The sequence below is a fragment of the Osmerus eperlanus genome, chromosome 23, assembly GCF_963692335.1.
Source record: "Osmerus eperlanus chromosome 23, fOsmEpe2.1, whole genome shotgun sequence".
Classification (NCBI taxonomy): Eukaryota; Metazoa; Chordata; class Actinopteri; order Osmeriformes; family Osmeridae; genus Osmerus; species Osmerus eperlanus.
Window position 1 is genome coordinate 1,009,020 of NC_085040.1, and position 27,892 is coordinate 1,036,911.

General features: G+C 49.8%; 3 protein-coding genes across 3 annotated transcripts in view; 2 read left to right on the forward strand and 1 right to left on the reverse strand.

Moving 5' to 3' along the window:
* The window catches only part of col4a6 (collagen, type IV, alpha 6), an 18,557-nt gene extending 480 nt beyond the window's left edge, over nt 1-18,077 (forward strand). Inside the window, exons 2-25 of the mRNA XM_062449939.1 lie at nt 1,684-1,867; nt 3,355-3,402; nt 4,874-4,945; nt 5,247-5,354; nt 5,934-6,152; nt 6,245-6,406; nt 8,461-8,631; nt 8,840-8,983; nt 9,134-9,256; nt 9,498-9,679; nt 10,027-10,090; nt 10,216-10,290; nt 10,384-10,491; nt 11,042-11,149; nt 11,244-11,315; nt 11,476-11,595; nt 11,709-11,825; nt 12,294-12,455; nt 12,716-12,814; nt 13,946-14,092; nt 14,270-14,386; nt 14,544-14,735; nt 15,368-15,654; nt 16,079-18,077. Of these exons, the coding sequence (XP_062305923.1) occupies nt 1,684-1,867; nt 3,355-3,402; nt 4,874-4,945; nt 5,247-5,354; nt 5,934-6,152; nt 6,245-6,406; nt 8,461-8,631; nt 8,840-8,983; nt 9,134-9,256; nt 9,498-9,679; nt 10,027-10,090; nt 10,216-10,290; nt 10,384-10,491; nt 11,042-11,149; nt 11,244-11,315; nt 11,476-11,595; nt 11,709-11,825; nt 12,294-12,455; nt 12,716-12,814; nt 13,946-14,092; nt 14,270-14,386; nt 14,544-14,735; nt 15,368-15,654; nt 16,079-16,339 (3,342 nt within the window). The 3' untranslated portion in view covers nt 16,340-18,077. The remainder of the gene's footprint in view (nt 1-1,683; nt 1,868-3,354; nt 3,403-4,873; nt 4,946-5,246; nt 5,355-5,933; nt 6,153-6,244; nt 6,407-8,460; nt 8,632-8,839; nt 8,984-9,133; nt 9,257-9,497; nt 9,680-10,026; nt 10,091-10,215; nt 10,291-10,383; nt 10,492-11,041; nt 11,150-11,243; nt 11,316-11,475; nt 11,596-11,708; nt 11,826-12,293; nt 12,456-12,715; nt 12,815-13,945; nt 14,093-14,269; nt 14,387-14,543; nt 14,736-15,367; nt 15,655-16,078) is intronic.
* A 1,455-nt stretch (nt 18,078-19,532) lies between these two features.
* Nucleotides 19,533-23,318, forward strand: ankrd46b (ankyrin repeat domain 46b). Its single transcript, XM_062449155.1, has 4 exons — nt 19,533-19,661; nt 21,374-21,716; nt 21,976-22,134; nt 22,523-23,318. Exons 2-4 carry the CDS (start codon nt 21,406-21,408, stop codon nt 22,737-22,739), a joined length of 687 nt encoding a protein of 228 aa, XP_062305139.1. The 5' UTR covers nt 19,533-19,661; nt 21,374-21,405; the 3' UTR covers nt 22,740-23,318.
* Nucleotides 23,319-24,782: 1,464 nt separating this feature from the next.
* Nucleotides 24,783-26,860, reverse strand: LOC134009593 (uncharacterized). Its single transcript, XM_062449143.1, has 2 exons — nt 26,267-26,860; nt 24,783-25,553 (listed from the first exon to the last, which is right to left on the reverse strand). Exons 1-2 carry the CDS (start codon nt 26,781-26,783, stop codon nt 25,030-25,032), a joined length of 1,041 nt encoding a protein of 346 aa, XP_062305127.1. The 5' UTR covers nt 26,784-26,860; the 3' UTR covers nt 24,783-25,029.
* Between the last annotated feature and the right edge of the window lie 1,032 nt (nt 26,861-27,892).

A 27,892-nucleotide genomic window follows, 5' to 3' on the forward strand; every position in this document is an offset into this window, starting at 1 on the left:
ACACAGGAATACACACACACAGGAATACACGCACACACAGGAATACACACACACAGGAATACACACACACAGGAATACACACACACAGGAATACACACACACAGGAATACACACACACAGGAATACACACACACAGGAATACACGCACACACAGAAACACAGACACACACACACAGGAATACACAGCCCCTGTGAGTACACACACACACACACACACACAGAAACACAGACACACCCACAGGAATACACACACACACAGGAATACACACACACAGAAACACACACACAGGAATACACGCACACACAGGAATACACACACACAGAAACACACACACAGGAATACACGCACACACAGGAATACACACACACAGAAACACACACACAGGAATACACGCACACACAGGAATACACACACACAGAAACACACACACAGGAATACACACACACAGGAATACACGCACACACAGGAATACACACACACAGAAACACACACACAGAAACACACACACAGGAATACACGCACACACAGGAATACACACACACAGGAATACACACACACAGGAATACACACACACAGGAATACACACACACAGGAATACACACACACAGGAATACACGCACACACAGGAATACACACACACAGGAATACACACACACAGGAATACACACACACAGGAATACACACACACAGGAATACACACACACAGGAATACACGCACACACAGAAACACAGACACACACACACAGGAATACACAGCCCCTGTGAGTACACACACACACACACACACACAGAAACACAGACACACCCACAGGAATACACACACACACAGAAACACAGACACACACACAGGAATACACAGCCCCTGTGAGTACACACACACACACACACACACAGAAACACAGACACACCCACAGGAATACACACACACACAGGAATACACACACACAGAAACACACACACAGGAATACACGCACACACAGGAATACACACACACAGAAACACACACACAGGAATACACGCACACACAGGAATACACACACACAGAAACACACACACAGGAATACACGCACACACAGGAATACACACACACAGAAACACACACACAGGAATACACACACACAGGAATACACGCACACACAGGAATACACACACACAGAAACACACACACAGAAACACACACACAGGAATACACGCACACACAGGAATACACACACACAGGAATACACACACACAGGAATACACACACACAGGAATACACACACACAGGAATACACACACACAGGAATACACACACACAGGAATACACGCACACACAGGAATACACACACACAGGAATACACACACACAGGAATACACACACACAGGAATACACACACACAGGAATACACACACACAGGAATACACGCACACACAGAAACACAGACACACACACACAGGAATACACAGCCCCTGTGAGTACACACACACACACACACACACAGAAACACAGACACACCCACAGGAATACACACACACACAGAAACACAGACACACACACAGGAATACACAGACCCTGTGAGTACACACACACACACACACACAGAAACACAGACACACCCACAGGAATACACACACACACAGACAGAAACACTCACACACACAGAAACACTCACACACACACTGTCTGGCCCGACTCCTTACAGGGAGATGGGGGCTACAGCTCCATCGGAGAGAAGGGTTTCCCAGGGTACCCCGGGGCAAAGGGTCGAGCGGGAGAGCCAGGCGAGGATGGCATCGGCTACCAGGGCGCAGTCGGGACACGAGGGTTGCCTGGTGACCCAGGGTACAACGGGTTACCAGGGCAACCTGGCCTACCTGGACCTCTAGGTAGGCCCCATGTGCAGTGTGTGTGTGTGTGTGAGAGAGAGAGAGAGAGAGAGAGAGAGAGAGAGAGAGAGAGAGAGAGAGAGAGAGAGAGAGAGAGAGAGAGAGAGAGAGAGAGAGAGAGAGAATGTATTGGTTTGCGCATATCACATTCTCTCCACAGATAAACCTTCTGTCCTGACCTCAAAATAAATAGCAGACTAAATCATACAGTCCAATAAAACTACATGTCCCATAAACACAGGCCATCATGATGCCTGACTTAGATAATTTGGCACTCATTACATGTTACATGGCACGTGTGCATATGTGTGTGCCCTGGAGGTCACCTTGTGAAAATAAATCCTCTCTACCTACATGAAGTACAGTTACCATGAACACCCGCCTGTAAAAGCCACACCGATTGGTTCACACGTCCTAGCGGCCAGTATAAAAGCCACACCGATTGGTTCGTTCAGCCCAGCTTGCTCTGATCTTCTTCCTTGTGTTTCATTAATGAGCTTCATTAATGAGCTCACACACTCTTTCTCAGCCTGTAATCTGCACCTGTAATCTGTAATCTGTCATCTTCAGTCTCATCATGGCCGGCTGCAGATTGAGCCGGTTTTTACACCGCTGTTATTGCGCAATGCCTTACTGTGCATCCTTCAATCTCAGAGAAAAAATATATCTATTTAGTTTGAAAACAAAAAAGAAATATATGAAAATAATGAACAGGTTTGAGGCAATCGGAGAGGAGTCATTTTAATGGTAATCTTGATAATTCTCTCTGAGATTGGATGACACACACAAAACAGCATTTTGCCACTTATGAGTGTGTGTGTGTGTACGTGTGTATGTGTGTGTGAGAGACTCCTTTGGTTACCATAATCCTGATCAGATTCATTTTCCTGTTCCCATGAAGGTCATCCTGTTATGGGGAGAAAATTATCAGACATAATGCTCGTGAGATTTCACAAAATATTCATCCACCAAATATTTACAATACATCCTAAATCATGGGATGGTTTGTGTATCTTTCCATCTCTCCCTGCTCTTAAAGAGGATAACCTTGATTGAGAACATTAGAATGAACCTAAGATGTTTATTTTGCTTTTGCCTTAACTGAATGAGCTATGTTAATTGAATGATCAGATTTTCTCTACTCTGATTCGCTGACTGTATGGTGAGTGAATATTTGATTGGCTTATGCATTGATTGGCGTGACATTGTATGCTTATTGCCTTAAATGACCCTGAATGGCTTGTTCTCTGCCATCCTTACTGCCTCCATTCCTCTCTCTCTCTCTCTCTCTCTCTCTCTCTCTCTCTCTCTCTCTCTCTCTCTCTCTCTCTCTCTCTCTCTCTCTCTCTCTCTCTCTCTCTCTCTCTCTCTTACACTCTCCCTTTACCTCCCTCTCTCTTCTCACCTGATCCCTCCATCCATCCATCCATCCCTCCATCCATCCATCCATCCATCTCTGATTCTTCTATGCATGTCTATCTGACCAGGTGACACCAGCTGTATGCAGGATAATGAGGTCTCCTTCACAGAGGGAGGTGAGCTGCTTTGGCTGCACTACACACAGAGCCTGAGCCACACACACACACACGCGCTCACACACTCTCTCACACACACACACACACACACACACACTCAGCTACAAGCCTTCTCAAGTTTGGAGAGATCTAGAATCAGCCATCTTGAGCCAGAAGGTTCCAATGACAAACTACATTCTGAGAATGTGTTTGAAGTTAGGAATCGGAATGCCTTTGTCAATGGAATGTTTTGGAGGCTGGGTGGTTGACTGTTGTCTGCTGAGGTGTGTGTGTGAGAGAGAGTGAGAGTGTGTGTGTCGTTCAGGGGGAACCCTAGAGCACCGCTGCCCTCCCACGTTGTATCTGACACCTCTGCGCAGAGCATTCTGGGAAACAGAGTCTTTTGAAACATACTTTTGGGCAGAACGGTCATTAGATGTGTGTCAATCATTTTTCCATGATGGCCCCAATGGATGCTTCTCACTCTCTGGTCTTCAGGGATTCCATTTGAGTGGAGTCAGTTGATGATTGACACCTGATAATGAGCCTTCTGCCTATCAGGATGTGCCATGACACAGCAACGTTTCCTTGATCCCACCCACTCTTTGTGACCTTGAGGTGTTCCATCCAATCCGTGGACAGAGGCAGTTTTGCAGTGCGTTAGGCCGCTATCCTTCTCCTCCAATCAGAGCTGCTGAAGCCTGGTGCATGTGTTAAGCCCCGCCTCCGCTAAGTGCTTTAACCAATGAGTATAGGGGTAAGGAGGGAAGGGTTTAATAGAGATAGAGAGGAGGGTTGAATTGACAAGAAGAAACTTTAACTAGCATACTTATAATATGGGGATACAATATGTATTTCCTGAATTAGACACAACTGGAGATATTGATCTGGTGTTATATAATGTTCATTCAGCATAACACTTACTTTGAATAACCTGTCAACAGTTGATAACTTTTAACACTGGATAAATCTATTACTAACTACATTTAATCAATACATAACTGTCATTTTCAAATCCAACATAACCATGTAAATACACCTCCTGTGAAGGAGCAGCCTAATCAGTGATATGAAAGCAAGAGACAATCAATCGATCGATCGATCAACAGAGCTTTGGACAATCTGGATGGATGCTGCTTACAGACACCCTTACTGTTATAGAATTAGAACAGTAACATATGTTTCTATGGCTACGCATAGTTAGAATATAACTCACATGGATGTGTCGGGTTAGTCATGCACAGTAAGTCATAAGTAGTGAGGATTGTTTACGATAGATATGATATTTATTTGAGACCATTGTGGACGGTAGTTTGCAGCTGTTCTGGATGATAGTTGTTGCTCTTGCTGTAAGATATTAAAGCAGTGTAAAGCGTGCTGTTACAGTCAGATGGATTTAGAATGTGCCGTCACCCTGACACACCAGAGCACCTCATGTGCGCTCTCCCGCTAACGGCTTTGTGCTAACCGTCATGTGACTGGCTGTTACCAGGGGCAACGATACCGTGCCGTATTCCCGGTGAGGGCGGAGACCCGGGATATCCAGGTGTGCCGGGAGCGCCAGGTAAGCGGACGAGTGAGTGAAGGAGAGGCTGGAGTGAGGGATTGAACAAACAGATTAATTTACAACATGTCTCTCTGTGTGTGTGTGTGTGTGTGTGCGCGTGTGTGTCTGTCTGTCCGCATGTGCGTGTGTGTGCGTGCGTGTGTCTGTGTGTGTGTGTGTGTTTGTGTGTGTGTGTGCGTGCGTGTGTGTGCGTGTGTGTGTGTGTCTGTCTGTGTGTGCGTGCGTGCGTGCGTGCGTGCGTGTGTGTGTGTGTGTGTGTGTGTGCGTGCGTGTGCGTGTGTGTCTGTGTGTGTTCCAGGTCCTAAGGGGCAGCCAGGCCTGCCTGGGGGTCCAGGTCGTCCAGGGTTTGATGCGCAGAAGGGAGAGAGAGGAGAGCCTGGCTTTGGAGGACAACCAGGCCCACAGGGTACAGAACACACACAGTAACACACAGTGACACACAGTGACACACAGTAACACACAGTGACACACAGTGACACACAGTAACACACAGTAACACACAGTAACACACAGTGACACACAGTAACACACAGTAACACACAGTAACACACATTACAGTAACGCATATATGGTAACTTGTGTGACAACGCAATCACCCTCCCCCCCCTCTCTCCCCACCTTCCCCCTCTCTCCCCACCTCCCCCCTCTCTCCCCACCTTCCCCCTCTCTCCCCACCTCCTCCCTCTCTCCCCACCTCCTCCCTCTCTCCCCACCTTCCCCCTCTCTCCCCACCTCCTCCCTCTCTCCCCACCTTCCCCCTCTCTCCCCACCTCCCCCCTCTCTCCCCACCTCCTCCCTCTCTCCCCACCTTCCCCCTCTCTCCCCACCTTCCCCCTCTCTCCCCACCTCCTCCCTCTCTCCCCACCTCCTCCCTCTCTCCCCACCTTCCCCCTCTCTCCCCACCTCCTCCCTCTCTCCCCACCTTCCCCCTCTCTCCACTATATCCCCTCCCTCTCTTCCCACCTCCTCCCTCTCTCCCCTCCAGGTTTCCCAGGCCCCAGAGGGGACGCTGGGGGCCCAGGTATCCCAGGAGGAGGGGGTCTCGGGGCCCCAGGGAAGGATGGGCTGCCGGGAAGGCCTGGTCAGAAGGGCCAGCCTGGGGAGGTGCTGGGGGCCAGCTCTGGGGCCCCAGGACTGAATGGTCTCCCTGGGGGCCCGGGGGAGAAGGGCCTGCCTGGAGACTCAGGACTTCCTGGAGGACCCGGTGGGTGGACTTGAATCACTTTTATCTTTGGATAAAAGTTAGTTAAAAGTAAAGTCCTTGCCTGATCCTTGTCCTCCTCCTCGACTCTCCAGGTTTCGACGGGCGTTCCGGCGTTCCCGGAGCCAAGGGCGAGCGAGGTCTGGACGGCTACCCCGGCGCCACCGGCCTCCCCGGTCTCCCTGGAGACGACCGAGTGGGAGGACTTCCTGGTTCCCGGGGTCCAGCAGGGCCCAAAGGATTCCCCGGAGCACCAGGTGACACCACATTTCTTAATATAAACTCTCTCTCTCAATATTATTGTATATATTCTTTTTTGAAGGTACGTTTTGAGTGTGCCACACGGTAAAATCAAATGAAAAGCTTAAAGAAACTGAGTGCTATTGACATGAAAACACCGGGTTAAACGTACCGCACATGTTGTCATCCATGTCTGGTAAACTGGGCCCTAAAGTTAGATTTCTTTTTTTGTGTGTACATTCTTTGCCCCAGAACAGGAAGCCCTGCTATGTCCTGGCTATCACCAATCTTTTTTTCCATTCTAGCCGAGAAAGAGAAAAACAGAGAGTTTGTTTTCCTTCTGTATCTTCATTCCATACTTTTACATTTAGTCATTTAGCAGACACTCTTACACACTTTGACACGTTCTGTCCATCTTCTCAGATGTCTTGGGTCATTGTGGTTGCCTGTTGTTCACCATTACTGCACACATCTGTTCTCTCCTCCATCTCCCTCATCCTTCCTTCTCCTCCTCCACCTCTCCTCTCTTCTTACACCGTCACCATCATCTCCATCCATCCTCTCATCCCTCCATCCTTCTCTTCTTGGTGTCGGGTCACCCGCTAGGCTGCCAAGGTGAGATACTCCTGTCCCTCCCTCCATCTCCTCCCCTCCTCCCTCCATCCACTCCCCTCCTCCCTCCATCCACTCGCCTCCTCCTCCATCTGCTCCCCCCCTCCCTCCATCACCTTTAGAACAGTTCTCCTAACAACCCACCCCTCACCCCCACCCCTTCACCTCTCACCCCGCTGTGTGAATAAGGGGGTGAAAGGGGGGGAAAAGAGGGGGGACGAGAAAGAAAGAAGCATTCGTGTGAAGCTTTCTTTCAGCGCCAGAGTTGTCCTCCCAGCTTGGTCCTAACCCGTGCTACATGAACCGGTACTAACCCCAACCTGGGCTGCCTTGACAACCTGACAGGACTGTGCTCCTGGGCTGCCATGACAACCTGACAGGACTGTGCTCCTGGGCTGTAACAGTACTGTGCAGCAGTAACAGAGCTTGAGTGAACTACATTCTTGGAAAAAAGGTGCCTGTCTAGAAGCAAAAAAGGGTTCTCCGGTTGCCTACGGGAGAACGTGGTGAATAAACACCTCAACCCCTTTTCGTTCCACTTACATTGGCCTAAGAACTCCTTGGGAACCTTTTTTCCTAGACCTTACCGACCTACCCGCTAGACCTGGGTCAATTACTGTTAATAAAGTATTTGAGAGTGATTGAGAGTGTCGTTGATTTGCTTCACAGGGTGACTCTGACTGTGTGTGAAGAGTAATTGAACCAGGTCTAGTGGTGCAGCTCCAATCCTAACACCCCCAAACCCCATCTCACGCTATGAGTCTGAAAGAGCGTTCTAGAAGCTTTTAGAATCCAGAACCCCTTGACATTCTAGAACATGTCCGGCTAGAACCTGCACGCCTTCTAGAACGTCTCCCCTGTAACCAGTATGCCTTCTAGATTGTGGGTTGAATTGGACAACACCCCTGGAATTGTTTTTTGGGTCCAGCTTCATGCATTATCAGGAAATATCTGTCCGATGTAAAGAAACTAAAAGCTTCTGTCTGTATCATTGAGCTTTTCTGACAGCAATCATTTACCTGCATTATCATGCGTAATCTCACCTCAATCACAGTGCAATCACAGCTTCCTCTGGGAAATCAAAGCACTGCAATGTACCTGGTAAAGGTGTTACATTGTTGGTTTGGTGGCATATGTTGTGGTTAAGTTCCGCTCGCTCTGATGTTTGGCCATGATTTACTGCTGCTGTGTGTGGATGTATCCGTGTGTGTTATAGATGACACTCAGGTGAGTTGAGTTGTAGCCTTGTTGCAGGCTGGTGAAGGTAAGTGTACAGCAGCTCTGTAAAAGCCTTTTAGGTTTGTAGTTATATGTAGAGTGTTGTGTTGTGGCTCTACGCTTCATCGTTACTCAACCCTCTCTCCTCCTCTCTCCTGGCTCCCCCTCCCTCCCCTTCTCTCCCTCCTCCCATCCTTACTCCCCTCCATCCTCTTCTCTTTCGACTCCCCCCCCCCCCCAGGTTTCCCTGGTGGGAAGGGAGCCAGAGGCGATGTTGGAGCCCCAGGGCCTGCGGGCATGAAGGGCGCCTCAGGCCAGCCTGGGCTGAATGGGCCTCCAGGACTCAGGGGGCCCCCGGGACCTCCAGGACTTGGAACCAGGGATGGCATCCCTGGCGTGCCCGGACGGAAGGGTAGGAGTGGAGACACACACACACACTCATCCCAGCTGCACCCACTCTTGCCCCATGATGATAAACACATGCCGGACATCCCCCGCCCCCCTCTCCCTCCCACACAATCTGATGACATCATGTTTTGTCTGGTCCTCCGCTTGCCATCGGTTGCCGTAGGGGACGCGATGACATCACGCTCACGCCACTTTCCTCCCCCCTCTGACAGGCGAAAGGGGCTTCCCCGGATTGGTGGGCTTCCCCGGAACCCCTGGGACCCCCGGGGGCCCTGGTCGCCCCGGGGGGAAAGGGTTGCCTGGAGGTCTGGGGAGGGATGGAGAACCGGGATACTACGGAGCCAAGGGACTCAAAGGTACCGTGGGGTCATGTGACTGGACAGAACCAGGAAGTGTGGCAGGAAGGAAGCGAAGGGATTGCGGCAGTGTCTGAACATCACCTGTGTGTCTGTGTGTGTGTGTCTGTGTTCTTGTATGTTGTGTGTGTGTGTGTATGTGTGTTCCAGGTGACCGTGGTTACCAGGGTCCCCCAGGGCCCCCCTCCATCCCCTCCAGGCAGGAGTACGTGGAGAAGGGGGATAACGGGGACAGTGGGGCCAGCGGCCTGCCCGGCTTCACCGGACCTCGAGGTATGCTCCAGCACACACACACACTTTCTCACACACATACACACACTCGCTTTAACACGCATGCACACACACACACATACACACTCACACACACACATGCACACACACACATATATACACACTCACACATTCACACACACGCAGACACTCCAAAGCACATACGCGCGTGCAGACACGCGAAACCACAGCCGCCATTTTGTGTCAAACCTTCTGTCCACCACCCTCCATCTTGTGTCCCCAGGTGACAAGGGTTTCCCAGGCCAGCCTGGCCGCCAGGGTCTTCCAGGCCTCCCAGGGTTCAGTGACCAGAGTAAGGGGGACCCAGGCCAGCCTGGCCGCCCCGGCCCCCCAGCTCCCCCAGGATTCCCTGGTCTCAAGGGGGCCCCTGGCATCATAGGCTTCCCTGGCTCAACTGGACCCAGGGTTGGTCTCACACACACACACATACACCAGGGAGTCAGATGGCTGAGCGGTTAGGGAATCGGGCTATTAATCAGAAGGTTGCCGGTTCGATTCCCGGCAGTGAAAAATGACGTGTCCTTGGGCAAGGCACTTCACCCTACTTGCCTCGGGGAATGTCCCTGTACTTATAAGAGCGTCTGCTAAATGACATACGAAACATGCATACACATACTTATTAGCATAGCATACACAGACCAGCCATAGCGCACACACACACAAACACGTTTTACATAAGAAATGTACACTCTAAACATAGCAAAGACAGACACAGAGACACACAAATGATTTCGACCATATTGTGTCTGTAGGGCGATGACGGAGGACCTGGTTTCCCTGGCAACCCCGGAAGCCCTGGCCAGCCCGGAGGCAAAGGTGAGTGACCTCACAGGTTCACTTCCGGATCAAACCCACCTATCGGTGGTCTCCTCTTCCTGACCCTCCATTCTTCTGCTTCTTATGAGTTCCTCTGTTCATTTCTGTCCTTTTCTTCTCTTCAGGTGAAAGAGGAGAAACTCTAGCCTACACAGGCGCTCCCGGAGCCAAGGGCCAGCCAGGAGAGCCCGGGTACCCAGGTAAGGCTCACCATCCTGGGCCGTGGTCCTGCCAGCGACTCCCCCCCCCCCCCCCCCTCTGTCGTGTCGTCTGATTGGTGTGCTTGGTCTCAGGTGGGCGGAGTAACGATGGGGCCCCCGGCGACAACGGTTACCCAGGAGGGCCTGGGTTCCCTGGACAGAAGGGAGCCCCTGGAGAGCCTGGGAGGCCTGGACTACAGGGTGAGGGTGGACACACACACACACTCACACACACACACTCTCACACACACACACTCACACACACTCTCACACTCACTCACACACACTCTCACACTCACTCACACACACACACACACACACACACACACACTCACACACACACACACATAGATAGATAGATAGTCTCTCTTCCTTACTCCTCCTTTCTGCCCACTCACACACTCCTAACCTCCCCCTCCTGCTCTCCCTCCCTCTCCCCCTCCTGCTCTCCCTCCCTCTCCCCCTCCTGCTCTCCCTCCTCCCATCCACCCTCCACCCCCTCCACCTCCTCTCGCTCCCCCTCCCTCTCCCCCTCCTGCTCTCCCTCCCTCTCCCCCTCCTGCTCTCCCTCCTCCCATCCACCCTCCACCCCCTCCACCTCCTCTCGCTCCCCCTCCCTCTCCCCCTCCTGCTCTCCCTCCCTCTCCCCCTCCTGCTCTCCCTCCTCCCATCCACCCTCCACCCCCCCACCTCCTCTCGCTCCTCCCTCTCTCCCCCCTCTCTCCCTCCCCTCCACCCCCGCCCCCCACAGGTACTCCTGGTTTCCCTGGCCCGAAGGGCCTGGACGGCTACCCAGGAGGCAGAGGTCTGGATGGGCCCGGAGGTCAGCCTGGGGGCCCTGGGGCTTCCGGAGACAAAGGTGAGTCACTCGCACTCTCAACCACACACCAAAACACACACTTAAACCTGCCGACACACACACACACAAACGTTCTCTTCTTCTGTGGTTGCAGGTCTATCTGGGTCTCCTGGCCTGGATGGGCTCAACGGTCTGGGAGGACCTAAAGGACCTCCCGGAAACCCAGGTCAGCCTCCCCATTGGTTGATTGTTTAATTGGCTCGGATTATTGGCTGATTGGCTAATTTGTGTACGGCCATAGTGGAACCTTGTGGATTTTAGAATCTTGATCAGATCAATCTGTGTGCTTATCTCAACACTGTACCTGTGTGTGTGTGTGTGTACAGGTCAGTCTGAGGGGGGTCGTCCAGGGACCCCTGGGGCGAACGGGCTGAAGGGTGAGAGAGGATCCTCCTACCCAGGACCGCCTGGCTACACTGGGGGCAAAGGAGAGAGGGGAGTGCAAGGTAGGATCACACAAGCGCCAGTGTAAACAAGTCATCTGTCACCCTCCAGTACTGCTGGATTATACCAAGTGTGGAATGGGATTCTAATGTGTGTGTGTGTGTTTGTGTGTCAGGTGGTCCTGGGCATACAGGGTTCCCTGGTCTCCCTGGCCCCCGGGGAGAGACCGTAGACTCTGTTATCCCTGGACCTCTCGGTGACCCTGGCCTACCTGGTCTGGATGGGGCGCAAGGTAACCACACACACACTCCACCTCTCCTTCCGTCTCCCTGCTACTCTTCTTCCATCTCTCCTACTCTATCTCTCCTTCTCTCCTACTCTATCTCTCCTTCTCTCCTACTCTATCTCTCCTTCTATTTCTCCTTCTATCTCTCCTTCCCTCCTACTCTATCTCTCCTTCTATCTCTCCTTCTCTCCTACTCTATCTCTATCTCTCCTTCTATCTCTCCTTCTATCCTTCTATCTCTCCTTCTCTCCTACTCTATCTCTCTATCTCTCCTATCTCTCTATCTCTCCTACTCTATCTCTCCTTCTATCCTTCTATCTCTCCTTCTCTGCTACTCTATCTCTCCTACTCTATCTCTCCTACTCTATCTCTCCTTCTCTCCTTCTATCTCTCCCTCCATCCCTTCTGTCACTCTTCCCCAACCCCCTCTACTCTTCCTCACCTCTCCTCCCCTCCTCCCCCTCCCCTCTCCAGGTTTCAGTGGACCTCCAGGCCAAGCAGGGCCCCCCGGCCCCGGTACGGCCCAGGGAGACAGAGGTGACTCTGGGCTGCCAGGCTTCCCTGGCACCCCTGGGAGGAAAGGAGACCCTGGAACCCCCGGAGGCCCCGGACTGAACGGAAACCCTGGGGCCAAAGGTCAGCCCCCCCACCATCCGTCTCAGCCTGCAGATCAGCAAGATCTGACTTTTTATTTAGTTTGTATACTTTAAAACAAAACCAACACTACTAAAACCTTAAACCTGTTCAAACCTCTAGCAGAGCCAACCCTACATAACTCCATTGGTAGAAAAAGAACCAGAATGTCTTAGGTTTCTGTTCTAGAACGTTGGCGTTCTAAAGTGTGAAGTGATTCCGTGGTGGGTCTGATGGGCTGTGCGGTGGTTGTGCGTCCCCAGGCCTGAGAGGCGATGCTGGGTACAGCGGAATCCCAGGAAGCCCTGGGTATGGTGGAGACCCTGGATACTTTGGAGGCAAAGGGCTCAAGGGTCCGAAAGGTGAGCGTGTTTGAGAATTTTTTTGGTAGGTGAGTGAAGATTGACAAAAGGATTCATCTCTCGTCTAAATCCTCTCCCTCCGTTTTCCATCCTCCTCTTCCTCCATCCTCCTCTCCCTCCATCCTCCTCTCCCTCCATCCTCCTCTTCCTCCATCCTCCTCTCCCTCCATCCTCCTCTCCCTCCATCCTCCTCTTCCTCCATCCTCCTCTTCCTCCATCCTCCTCTCCCTCCATCCTCCTCTCCCTCCATCCTCCTCTTCCTCCATCCTCCTCTTCCTCCATCCTCCTCTCCCTCCATCCTCCTCTCCCTCCATCCTCCTCTCCCTCCATCCTCCTCTTCCTCCATCCTCCTCTCCCTCCATCCTCCTCTTCCTCCATCCTCCTCTCCCTCCATCCTCCTCTCCCTCCATCCTCCTCTTCCTCCATCCTCCTCTCCCTCCATCCTCCTCTCCCTCCATCCTCCTCTTCCTCCATCCTCCTCTCCCTCCATCCTCCTCTTCCTCCATCCTCCTCTCCCTCCATCCTCCTCTCCCTCCATCCTCCTCTTCCTCCATCCTCCTCTCCCTCCATCCTCCTCTCCCTCCATCCTCCTCTTCCTCCATCCTCCTCTCCCTCCATCCTCCTCTCCCTCCATCCTCCTCTCCCTCCATCCTCCTCTCCCTCCATCCTCCTCTTCCTCCATCCTCCTCTCCCTCCATCCTCCTCTCCCTCCATCCTCCTCTTCCTCCATCCTCCTCTCCCTCCATCCTCCTCTCCCTCCATCCTCCTCTCCCTCCATCCTCCTCTTCCTCCATCCTCCTCTCCCTCCATCCTCCTCTCCCTCCATCCTCCTCTTCCTCCATCCTCCTCTCCCTCCATCCTCCTCTCCCTCCATCCTCCTCTCCCTCCATCCTCCTCTTCCTCCATCCTCCTCTCCCTCCATCCTCCTCTTCCTCCATCCTCCTCTTCCTCCATCCTCCTCTCCCTCCATCCTCCTCTCCCTCCATCCTCCTCTTCCTCCATCCTCCTCTCCCTCCATCCTCCTCTCCCTCCATCCTCCTCTTCCTCCATCCTCCTCTCCCTCCATCCTCCTCTCCCTCCATCCTCCTCTCCCTCCATCCTCCTCTCCCTCCATCCTCCCCACCTCCCCAGGTCCTCCTGGGCGTAAGGGCCTCCCTGGCATCAGTCTCCCACCCAGGGACTACTCCAAGCCCTTCGGGGACCAGGGCATCCCGGGCCAGAAAGGACTTCCAGGAATCCCCGGAGAACCCGGCCAGCCTGGCCTACCAGGGAGAGGAGGTCAGAACCACACACACACACTCATTGACAAAAACACACTCATACACACACACACACACACGCATACACACACACACACCGTTACATCCCTAACTGAGAAGAAAGCAGGTCATTAGCTGTCTCCTCTGTGCAAAACATAACCCTTCTTGCCTGTGTGTGTGTGTGTGTGTGTTCCAGGTCCTAAGGGCAGGCCCGGCGGGGCAGGGACCCTGGGGAGGGGAGGTTCTCCCGGGCTGGACGGACCTGTAGGAGAAGCTGGACCTCCTGGGTTCCCCGGAACCTTCGGATTGCAAGGTGTGTATGTGTGTGTGTGTGTGTGTGTGTGTGCTGTCTATCAGCTGTCTGCATGCTGTCATTGTGTGTGAGCCCAACCTCGCTCCTCCCCACCCTTACATTCTCGTGTCTGTACACCCCTACCCCTCCCTCCCCCCTGCACCCCCACCTCCCCCAGGCGAGTCGGGTTCCCCCGGCCTCCAGGGCCCCCCCGGCAGCGTGGGCCGCAGCAGCAGCATCGGCTACACCCTGGTGAAGCACAGCCAGACCAGCCAGGTGCCCATGTGCCCCCAGGGCATGACCAAGCTGTGGGAAGGCTACAGCCTGCTCTACGTGGAGGGACAGGAGAAAGCCCACAACCAGGACCTGGGTGAGCCTGGCACGCACACACACGCACACACACGCACACACATACACACACATACACACACATGTACACACACATGTACATACAGATACGTACACACACACGCACACACACACATACACACACATGTACACACACATGTACATACAGATACGTACACACACACACACACACACACACACACACACACACACACACACATACATACATACATACAAGCTCACGTCATCTAACTGTACATATAAGGACACTTGATTGGTCGTTTTCCCATGAGATGGTATGATTGTGACATCCTCTTTCTTCCCCTCTCTCCTCTCCTACCTCCCACTCCTTCCTCTTTCTTCTCTTTTTCTTTCACTCTCGCCCACTCTCTCCTCCGTCCTACTGCCCCTCCTGGTCTTCCCTTCCCTACTTCCTCTCCCCATCTCCCCCCTCCCCCCTCCCCCCTCCCCCCTCCCCCCTCCCCCTCCTCCCCCCTCTCCCCATCTCTCTCCCCCCCTCCCCCCCTCCCCCTCCTCCCCCCTCTCCCGATCTCTCTCCCCCTCCTCCCCCCTCTCCCCATCTCTCTCCCCCCCTCCCCCCCCTCCTCCCCTCCTCCTCCCCCCCTCCTCCCCCCTCCTCCCCCCCCTCCCCAGGTCTGGCCGGCTCCTGCCTCCCTCGCTTCAACACCATCCCCTTCCTCTACTGCACACCCAGCGAGATCTGCTACTACGCCTCCCGCAACGACAAGTCCTATTGGCTGTCCACCACGGCGCCTATCCCCATGATGCCGGTGGTGGAGGAGGAGATCCGGCCGTACATCAGCCGCTGCTCCGTGTGCGAGGCGCCGTCGCAGGCCGTGGCCGTGCACTCTCAGGACCAGACCATCCCCATGTGCCCCGCCGGCTGGAGGAGCCTGTGGATAGGACACTCCTTCCTCATGGTGAGCTGGTGGGCCTCATGGGAAATGTAGTTCTGCCAGGAAATTATTTTGGAATTGTTTGTTTATCTTTGTATTTTTTTTATTTTTTATCTTGATTTTGGCATTGAGATTGATGTTGCCTCTGCTTTCCTCTCTGGTAATCTCCCCTACACTCCCTCCCCCCTATTCTCTCATCTCTCATCCTTACTCCTCTCCCATCCTCTCCCCTCACCTCCCTTCCCCTCCTCTCCTCCACCCCCCATCTCCACTTCCTCCTCCCTTCCCCTCCTCTCCTCCACCCCCCCCTCCTCTCCTCAACCCCCCCTCCTCTCCTCCACCCCCCCTCTCCCCTCCTCTCCTCCACCCCCCCTCTCCACTTCCTCCTCCCTTCCCCTCCTCTCCTCCACCCCCCCCCTCCTCTCCTCCACCCCCTTCCTCCCCCCAGCACACAGCGGCGGGTGCGGAGGGCGGTGGCCAGTCCCTGGTGTCCCCGGGCTCCTGCCTGGAGGACTTCCGGGCCACGCCCTTCATCGAGTGCAACGGCGCCAAAGGCACGTGCCACTACTTCGCCAACAAGTACAGCTTCTGGCTGACCACCGTGGACCCCGACCGGCAGTTTGAGCACTCCACCACCCCCGACACCCTGAAGGGAGGCCTGGAGAGGTCAAGGGTCAGCCGCTGTCAGGTCTGCAGCAAGCTCCTGTGAGGGAGGAGGAGGGTCGTGAGGGCTGGAGGAGGAGGAGGGGAGGAGGAGAAGAGGAGGAGGAGGATGTGTGAGAGACTGGTGCATCGAATGAGGAGGAGGTGGTATGCCCCGGAGAGATAAGGAGGAGGTGGTATGCCCCGGAGAGATAAGGAGAGAGAGAAGGATGACGAGGCGATAGGAAATACAAACAATGACTGAATATGCACCCCTCTCGTTCACGTGGGCTGGGGTTAGCTCCGGGAAGAGAGAGAGAGTTGTGGAGGAGGGAAAGATAGAGGGGTGATGGTTGGATTGTTAAACACTAGATTATCGTGGTGCTATTACCTTTTTGTTGTTGTTCTGTGTCTCTTTGTTTTTTTTTGTTTTTTTTTTTCGCTTATTATTTCTTTTCATTTTTCGTTTTCGAATTATTGTTCCCAGCTACCTCTGGGAATGTGTGCACCCAAACCCACACCTACCCCAACCCCTACCCCCACCCCCTACCATACCCCACTAGGCACTGATCCAGCCCCTATATGTCCGGGCTTCTGTACAGAACTCAAAACCCCATATGGAGCCTTAGATGTGTTCTGTCTGAACTGAAATGGTTCTCCCTGGAACCATGTTCCACAGAGCCTTCCACTCAAGAACAACTCACCACAACGTTTCACGAGTGTGTCTTCGACAAAACCATATGACGTACTCCATGACACAGTGTCTGTGATGGGTAGAGCTTGCCTGTGTGCTACAGTGTCAACACTCTCACCCTCGTAGTTCACTTTCACCTTCACCTTTCAACCTCCCTCATCGGGAGGTTGAAAGGTGAAGCCCTCTTTTCATGGGGTCAAAGGTCGAACGTCGACCATGACAGCAGCGACCCTGGTCTGCCGGGGCTTCTGCTGCGGACGGATCGGATGTGTAGGTGAGCGTGTTGCACTGACGCGGACTATCCGCACAGGTGAGACTCCTCCAGACTTCTTTATGTCTCACCTGCCCACTTCCCCTCAAGTTTTTACTTAGTCACCGTAGCAACGGCCTGCAAACCTGGTAGGGCTCCGCTGACTGTCATTCAAGCACACACACAGACACATACCCACACACACACACACTCTTACCATCAACGACTGGCCCCACTGGCTGGTCTCTGAGGCCCAACGGAGTGGTCAGAACTCTAGAACACTCGAGAAGACGTCGAGCATTCTAGAAGCCGAGGACGCTAAACGGCCAGGTGATTTGAAGCGCTGCCCCTTCGTTGACATCCTTGTCGTCAGCGTGGCTGACCGGTCTCACTGACAAACCTCCGCTACCTCTTTTCCCCCTTAAGAACCTGTTGTGACCAAAATGTGGGTTTCCAAAGCCTACCCTCTATCCTATACTAGAGACAAATTGACCTGATAGGAAGGAGTACACACACACACACACACACACCTGCGCTAGAATGTTTATTATTGTACATATGCTTATGACACATCACATCATGTCATTTTACAGAGCAACACCTGTTTAGGAAGCATAAGTGACCTTTAACCTCTGATCTGGGACCAGGTATGTTATCAGGTATATATTCACCTCTGTTATCTGTAAAACGTGTGGAATGGGGGTGGTCTGATCTCAGATCTGTCCTTAAGGTCGTTAAGATTCTGATTGGACGGTATTAGATGTACAAGGTGCTGGGTGTCTCTCGTTTAACCACTATGACCACTATGTGAAGCACACAGAAAACACCTCTCAGTTTCTTGTAGTCTTACATGTCTGTTGGCTGAACGGTTAGAGAATCGGGCTAGTAATCCGAAGGTTGCCAGTTTGATTCCCGGTCATGCCAACTGACGTTGTGTCCTTGGGCAAGGCACTTCACCCTACTTGCCTCGGGGGAATGTTCCTGTACTTACTGTAAGTCGCTCTGGATAAGAGCGTCTGCTAAATGACTAAATGTAATGTACATGTACACAACCCAGACTATTGTTTTTTTTTTTTTTTCTTCGTCTTTATCTCTCTCTCTCGCTCTTTGTAATCTAGACTGTAATTATATTACTTCACTTTATCTGTATCCTGGTTCTTTAAAGATATTTGATGAATATTTGTTGTTTTACTGAACTTATGTTGTTTTTGTTTATTTCGGGGGGGGGGGGGGGGCTGATTCTATGGTAGAAAAGAAATGTATCCATCAATGATTATTCCAATAACACAAAGAAAGGTGGAAATACTTTGTTGTTTTTTGAGGGGTATTTTTGACATGATCCTCTTGATTTCACCATTTCAGAGAAACCTGACAAAATACAAAAGGGTGAATATTAATAATTTCAAATGTGCTCTACGTAAACGCTGTGGAAAAACAAGTGCCTGTAGAGTCAGATTGAATATACCGTCTCCTCAAAGAGGAGACTGCGCACCAACAGGTCTGAAATGTGTATTTCTGTGTTCATGCTATGAAATAAAGTATTGAAACTAAATGATTTTCTAGAATATATTGCATATGAGCGAGATGATGGATGTGAACCAATCTGCAAATCTAGCCTGTGTGATTATGGATGAAATTATTTTCCGTAGAGAAACGACTATATTCAGATTGTAGTATGCTGTGCTGAATAACTGATGAGAGAACATTAAAGTTGAACATTTAGGTGATTTTGTTGACTCTTTCATTTGTGAACTTACAGCAGTAATGACGACAGAATAATATTTTACGTCTAACTTTATCCTTAGTACATACATCATTGTAAACTTTAATATTACTACAGTTGTGGCCATAAGTTTTGGCAATGACAAATATTGTGTTTTGCAACGTTTGCTGGTTCAGTATTTGAGGAAAATGTTTTCACGTTTTTATAGAATACTGGAATACAATAAGGCACATTTCATATTTTTTTAAGCTTTTTTGGGGCAAAAAAAAACCATATATGCAAATACTCCCCTCTTTTACAGCAGTCAATCTGCTCTTAAAATCCAATAAGAATGATAGAGTGATTTCACCTGGATAGAACTAGTTCACACTTTACCCTGTGCTGATGATATGACTTAACTAATGAAATTATGTTAGCAGTCATTTTATGCCAAGGTCCAGCAAGCTTTGCAAACACAAAATGTATGTCACTCCCAATACTTGTGGCCACGTCTGTAGTTTTGTGGCGCAGATGCGTAGATCTATAGATCTAACGGATATGAGAAATCAGGACAGGCGTGTCGACAAATCACAGATATCACAGCCACGTAAAATAACGTGATGACGTAGTAAAAGCGTCGACGACGTCCCAGCTGAACGTATCAAGGGATCCTTCACCATCAAAACAACAGCCTTCTGGAAAGCGGACTCATATTTTTCATCTGAATTGGGAAACATCAACAGGTAATGATTATTTGAAGAATGCATGAGTGCTTTAAGGGTCGTCTCTCGGCTTTTGCAGTGCAAGATTCATTGCCAAATGCTTGTGACAGGCTGAATAGGTAGACGTGCTATCTACGTGTGTTGTATGGCCAGCTAGCTAGTGCTAGCTAGCTACATAGTCTAGCTACTAAAACTCAACGTTAGAGCTTTTTTTTTATGATTTAACTGCATATTTAACTGCATATTATTTAGAATTAGTAGGTGGCAGCTATGTTATGGTGTTAACTATCGTAGCCTCGGTTCTGTTTGCCTTCATGCAAGCTAGTGGTAGTCACTCCCGTGAGCTTTTCCTGGGCCTAATTTGTAGTATTCTACGTTTTCGATCCAACAAATGAACAAGTTTTCTGAAAGCACGTAGTCTATCTTGTTGTCCAGTCCAATGATGGAGGAAGAGCATGCAATCCTGATAGTTAATATGACCTTTTAACTACAGTAAGTTCACGACTTGGGTACTAGCAGGATTTGCAAGGGTCTTTAAACTTTCTGTCTGAGAAAATGTCAGGTTGATCCACGAGACATTTCAAGTTCAAGTATTTTATTGTCAGATGCACAGAACAACACAGGGTCAGACTGGGCACTGAGAATTCTTAGGACAAGACAACGCAAAGCAACCTGGCATAACATAACATATAATGACAATGTAAATGACTAAATGTAAATAGAAGTACATAGAACATAGATTACATCTATGATAAGCTAAAATATAGTAAACCTCCTAAGATATCATACAAATAATATACAACATTCAAAATAGTATACTAAACCTCTAAATACACGTAATACACATAATAACCTATAGTAACCTTATAAACCTATACTAACCTAAGACAAGTGAAGTACAATAGTGCAATATAACTGATAGTGCAACCAGTAGCTGAAAGTGACAGTGTGTGTAAAGTGACTAGTGAGTAGTGTATCAGTGTCCATATCAATGTCCATTCAGAAGCCTGATGGCCCTTGGAAAGAAACTATTCTCCAGTCTGCGTGTGCGAGACCGAATGGATCGGTATCGCCTGACAGAAGACTCTTAGAATCCTGCCAGCTTTCCTGAGGCATCGTGTGTGGTAGGTGTCCTGTAGGGCTGGGAGCTTCCTGACAATGATGAACTCAGCAGACCTGACCACACTACGTAGGGCCTTGCGGTCCCTGTCTGTGCAGCTCCCATACCACACTGTGATGCAACCAGTCAGTATGCTCTCTATAGTGCATCTGTAGAAGTTAGTGAGGATGACTGAGTCCATGAGTCATGTCAACTACATGCAAGTTGGCCTGAGACTACATTTACTGTCTAATAAATTTTACCATTGTCTCCTGACAGCACTATACATACAGCAAGCAGTTGTTTGTAAATCAGACAACAATAAAACAAACTTGGGCAACATCTGAATGTTTGTTCTCTCCCTCTTTCTCTTCCAACCTCTTCTTCTTCTCCTCCCACTCTCTCTCCCGCTTACCTCCCTTCTCTCCCTCTCCTCTTTCTCTACCCCCTTCTCCCTCCTCCCCCTCTCTAACACCCCATTCTCCCCCCTCTCTTCCCCACCCCCTCTCTTCCCCCTCTCTTCTCTACCCTCCCTCTCTTCTCCACCCCTTCTCCCTCTCCTCCCTCTCTTCTCCGCCCCCTCTCTTCCCTCTCCTCCCCCTCTCTTCTCCTCTCTCCTCCCCTCTCCCCCCAGGTACGCTGGAATTCTCCGACAGCCACTCGGACATGTCCTATGTGTTCATCACGGACTCGTCTCAGAGCAGCGTCCCCCTGCTGCAGGCCTGCGTGGACGGGGACCTGCCCTTCGCCAAGCGCCTGCTGGAGACAGGCTGCGACCCCAACATCCGGGACAGCCGGGGCCGCACCGGGCTGCACCTGGCCGCCGCCCGCGGCAACGTGGACATCTGCCGCTTCCTGCACAAGTTCGGGGCGGATCTCCTGGCGACGGATTACCAGGGCAACACGGCGCTGCACCTGTGCGGCCACGTGGACACCATCCAGTTCCTGGTGTCCAACGGGCTGAAGATAGACATCTGGTGAGGGGGGGGGGGTGAAGAGGGGTAATGTCTGGATCCAGGGTCCTCTATGTTCGAATGGGTGCGAATCGATCTTACCGATGAACTTCAAGCACCAAATCTCCTTCATGCCGTTTTTTATGCCGATAGGTTCACAACTGCAAACGACAGATAGAATAGGCATACTCTTTAGCATATTAATGTCCTTATCTACCTTCTACACCTGTCACGTGCAGCCAGACATGACGTGTGTCTGTGTGTGTGTGTTCATCGTCTTCAGCAACCACAACGGGTCGACGCCGCTGGTGCTGGCGAAGAGGCGGGGCGTGAACAAGGACGCCATCCGCCTGCTGGAGGGGCTGGAGGAGCAGGAGCTGAAGGGCTTCAACAGGGGCGCCCACGCCAAGTTGGAGACCATGCAGCTGGCCGAGAGCGAGAGGTGAGGGGGGGGGGGAGAGATGTGATGAGAGGAGGAACGTAGGAGAGGGATAGGTGAGGTGGTGAGAGGAGGGGTGGGGGAGAGGAGGGTTGGAGGAGAGGTGGTGGGAGTCAGGTGGCTGAGCGGTTAGGGAAGCGGGCTAGTAATATGAAGGTTGCCAGTTCGATTCCCGGCCGTGCCAAATGACGTTGTGTCCTTGGGCAAGGCACTTCACCCTACTTGCCTCGGGGAGAATGTCCCTGTACTTACTGTAAGTCGCTCTGGATAAGTGTGGATGAGAGAAGGAGTGTGGATGACTTTGGACAAGGATCGTGACAAGTGGCCATGTTTCTCCTCCCTCACACTTCTCCTTTCTAACCCTAACCCCTCCCCTTCTCCTTCCCTCCAGTGCGATGGAGAGCCACTCCCTGCTGAACCCCAGCCTGCAGAGCAGCGAGGGGGTGCTGTCCAGCTTCAGGACCACGTGGCAGGAGTTTGTGGAGGACCTGGGGTTCTGGAGGGTCCTGCTGCTGCTGGTGGTCATCGCCCTGCTGTCCCTGGGCATCGCCTACTACGTCAGCGGGGTGCTGCCCTTCTCCGCCAGCCAGCTGGAGCTGGTGCACTGAGGGAGGAGGAGGAGGGAGGGATGAAGAGGAAGAGAGGAGGAGAGGGATGGGGACCAGAGTTGAAGTCGGGATGTTAGTGAGGGGCTGCTGCTCGTGAGGACGGAGGGGTGAGGACGGAGGGGTGAGGACGGAGGGGTGAGGACGGAGGGGTGAGGACGGAGGGGTGAGGACGGAGGGGTGAGGATAAAAGAGAGGGGAGGGAGCAGAGGAGAGGAGGGAGGGGTATTGGTATTGGACCAGAGTCTCGGTCGGCATGCTAGCGAAGTGGTGTCGCCCCTCTGGATGGAGGAGAGAGGGGAGAGAGGGACTGAAATGAGAAGATTTTTGTACTGGGCCAAGATTTTTTGTAAAGGTGGATGACAGTGAGGAGGTTAGAGGATGACATTACATTTATATACACACACACTCTCTCTCATACATACACACACACACACTCTACATATCTCTCACACACACACACATGGTGTTGATTCCTCACCTACTTGCGTTGTCCCTTACACTAACTTCCTCTTACATGCAAAAAAACACATTCACACACTAACAGCATCATTTCCGCAAATGGCTCCCTCCTTTCCTCCAGTTTTGCACAGTAAATATTCCTTAAATGTGTCTACATTTTCAAGCAGCCCCCCCCCATGGCCAGTTTTGAATGCTAATGTACATACAGGGGCCCAGTCAGTGTTCAGAGACTGGAGGTTATTCTGTTCTGTAGTGTGGGTGTCAGACATGCACCACAGATGGGCCCTCTCAGCCAAACAGACACCCGTATCAAATTACAAGTTGTGACCTTTGTAGCATACTTTAACGTCTAAATCAGTGTGTCGTATTAGCACGCCTACAACAGCTACGGTAGAGTCAAGTTTGTTTGATTCCCGAAGGACTCCAGTTGTTTTTGGATTGTTTTTCTTCTTCCGATCACCGTCACAAATGAAGTGCCCATCATTGTCCCCCAGTGCTCTGTTCTGTTACAAGCTGAACACTGCTGAAATGTGTTTAAAATGTGTAATACATTGAATTGCTTTCTTGAAACAATGTATCATAGTAATAGCTTGAGGGCATGATAACATTTTTATATAATGTATGCAACACCTGCCCTAACAGTTAAGCCTTTTGTTTGCTTAGTCCTGTTCTGCGAAGGTTGTCATAGTAACAACATCATGCCACCAGATGAGTCATAGTGTGAACTGTAACTTGCAGGGCCGCACTGAGGAATTTGAGACGCTAGCAGCTGTTCCTCCCTCCAGAGGAAAATGCCTTTACATCTCTCCAAAATAACTCTCAAAATGTTTGTATCGACATTACAGACTGTAATAGCTTTTAGTCTTGAAGCTTACGATATAAACAGCAGTTTATGTGTTTTTGTGTAAAAAAACAGTGTATTCCCAGTCTGTAGTCTCAGATCTCCCTGCGAGGAAGGAGAAGAGACACGACACGTCCAACAGTGAGTAGGGTGTGGTCTGCTTGGCTGTGTGCCTGCAGAGACAGGTCTTTCTCCCCTCACCTCACCAGCCTTCCTGTTTCTGCTGTGTGACTCAGCACGCCTCGTACCTTGCTGTCCAACATCATGGGGGGACATGTTGCTAAATGTATCAAATACAAAACCAAGTCTCATGGAGATTATTCCAAGTGTTCTGTTGTACTTTAGTTTTGTTGTATTCCCATATGTAAACCAATGTATGTTTGGTTTTCCAGCCCTGTTGCTTAAGTACGTTAAATAACATTTGATTTTGTGTTCAAATTAATAAATCATGTTTGATTCAACTGTCATTGCACCTGTGTGTTTGTGTCTCATGACTCAGAACCTGGTTTGTCTTGACACTTGTCCTCGATCTTATCTTGAGTTGCTCAGACCATCAAAATGGAGGTTGTTTATATGACCCAGATACTCAAAGTAGGCATGGGTTTTCTTAAGTCACTGTTGTGTACTTTTGTGATGGTGATTGTACTCATTAAATTGCCAGTGATTAAGCTAACATAAACCGTTCTCAGACACCAATAGTGAAGTAACAGTTGTAATGATTGACTAAAGGGACAGGTGCCACTTAAATGTTTATTAATATAGAAACATTTGAAACTACTACTATAAATAACATTTTGAAGAAATTTGAAATGACAGTCATGGAAAAAAAACTGTACAAAACAGTCACTTCAAGAGAGGCCACCTTACTCAAGAGCTCAATTTGAGAGACAGCTTGATTTGAGACATTTACATGTATTCATTTAGCAGACGCTTTTATCCAAAGCAACTTCCAAGTATTTGCTTGCCTCCTTAGATACGCCCCTGGTCTGGCTACTCAGAGGCTGAGAAAGTGGATCCTTGGATGTGTGGCATCGGTATGGATTGCCGATCAATAGGTTTCACAGAACTGGAGTTTTCCCCTCCCTGTGATCCATTCTTGATTGGAGCGTCATGCTGGTCGAGAACTTGTTCATAACGAACCTCTGGATTGCTCTGCACTGGAATAGGGCTAGAGAGTGGTGCATCTTGGACAGCTAATATTTGATCCTCGGAAATACATCCATTTCGTGCACAGAGGCAAACAATTACAATTACACAACCGATGACGATCAGGATTAAGATTATAATCAACACTGTACTGGCCAGATGTGTTGGACATTCAGATGTTTTTCCCTTAACCTGAAATGAAATCTCAGAATTTACCACTGTCAAATTCTTTTCAGTGATGATGATGACATATGTCCCCTGGTTTGAGTGGTTTATGTTGGTGAAGTTGACTAAAAAGTGTCCATCGTGTCCGTCATCTGTCAGGGATGCATTTCCTTGAAACCCTTTGAGGTAAGTGCCAGCGTTACCTGCAATACAATACCAAGAAAAAAAGTTGCTTAATAAATCCTCTTAAGACTCCTGTTAAATGTGCCTAAAAACGCCTAAACCATTCATCATCTTAACCAGCTGATGAATCAATTCATCATATTCCCTGGCCAAGTCACACTCAATGAAATCAAAGAGGGATTTACACATAGGTCTACATGCATATACACATATATAGTACACGATATAAGCTCAGTAGCCTACATATATCCTCATAAGTGTCTATGAATTCGTATCAATTAGATACTCTTTGGCCTTGTTTTTATCTAGCCTACTTATTCTGAAAGAGTTGAGATCATTATTTTCGCTTGCAAGATCTCATTCGATTATTAATTTCCATTAAGCCTACTCAGCGTCGGAAATACACGAGGGCAAAGGGCAAAAATGCCCCTAAGAAATATCATTTTGCCCCCGATATCACTAGGAGAGGGGCAAAAATTGCCCCCAAAACAAACGTTTTGTAATTGTTTTAATCGATCCAGCATTTGACGTCAAAAGCGTCACAAAGCAAGGGACTCAGCAGAGGAGAGCTCAGGCAGACAAGCAGAGTTCTCACTCATCTTGCTAATGTTAACGGGCTAAAGGGACAATTGATTAACTTAGCTTCAACCCTTACGACGAACGGGGCCCTGGTCGGAGTAAAATATAGCACACAAGTTTATAATGTAGTATAAATTGACACTTTCTGTCATACCTGCTGTCGTCCGAAGTTGGCCAAGGTTTTCAAGAGAGCCATTGACTAGCTTTCTAAGATGCACTTGTATGTCAGTCAGTCCATTTGTGTCAGCGTAGAATGGATAACTCACGTCCCCTTCCTCTTCAGCATATGCTATGCCTGGGTTGAGAATTTCCAATCTGATCTCTTCCACGGGGTTATTGTTAGCGTCGCAAAACAGTTCATACACACCGCGGTTATTGTATTCCGCCTCGCTAAAAATAATTTTAGTGTCGATTATTTTGATCTTATCCTTGAAACTTTGTGTCGGTTTGCCTTTTTCAACAACGGACTTTTCGATGTTGACGCCTTGGAGTCCCGTCAAAGTCCTCTTATACTTCACCACACAGTTACGTTCGTATTTAGCGGTTAAAGTCACAGGTTCCTTAACAATCCCAAAACGATGTACAGGTGGAATAGTTGTGCACACCAGTGCCAAACAATTGAAAAGGACGAAGATAACTAATCGTGCGACTTGCATTGTAAGTTGAAACATTGTGTCTCCCAATGCGTATGCTTACAGTCCCGCGAAATGTGCTGGTGTAAAAATTAGCTGGCTTGGCTAAACCTAGCCGTGCTTCTCGGCATCCAAGCAGAATTTACATACAAGGATATGCAAGGAGGGCAGAGTTGCCAGGTCCGCGATTTTCCCGCGGAATTGGGCTACTTTTGAAGTGTTGACGCGGGTTGAATTTTTTGTCCGCTGGTTCGGGTAGACCTATTTTGCATGCAAATTACATGAATATCTTTAAATAAAAATCCATATTTTAAATTAAATAATTTATTTATAACCAAATCCTACCAAACTGACTCCAGAATAGCACGTACACACATGGACATGGGACACGTGAAAATCAATAAAATATAACAACAAAATGGTTTAGTCCACCCCTGCGCTGAGTGGGGGTGGAATCACCCTTCAATGACGGTGTTGTGGCATGTCTCTTCATGCGGTTGTTGCATCCCGTGTCACGCGTTTATGTTCTTTCAGACTTTCTATTGAGTACTGGGGGTGTGGGTGCTCTATGGATATGTCGTGGCGTTTTGACCTGTCGCTTTTTAAGTTACATTAACATTGATACATCTAATAATTTAAAGTGGGAAAAGACAAGTCAGAATCATACACAATTTGGGCATAATATTTACTTTCAGCAAAGGAACATATTTTAAGTCATACAATACAAACTTTTAAATAGACATTGACACAGAAGAAAATGAAGACATTGAGATGTATGTTGTTACACTTAGAAACAACCATTGTGCTAAGAAGGAAAATACATTTGAAACATTGATCATCACACACTAGCAATACAGTTGCTAACTACCTTTCCAGTTGATGTTGGCCTGCAGTGTGCACTTTCAGAAAATACTTGGCAGTTGATTGGATGAACCATCTGTCTATCACAGTCTGTCACAGGCTAAGCCATGGCTGTACTTGCTGGTAGTACCTCATAAGAGTCTGATTGATTCAGGCACAAAAGTACAACTTAGAACAGGTTTTTGCATGGTCGTGGTCTCGTAATTCCAGCTGTCTCTCAAGGCTTCAAGTAACATCTTTACAGTCACAGACTTTTTAACATATAGTGCATTTTCAAGTTTGTTCAC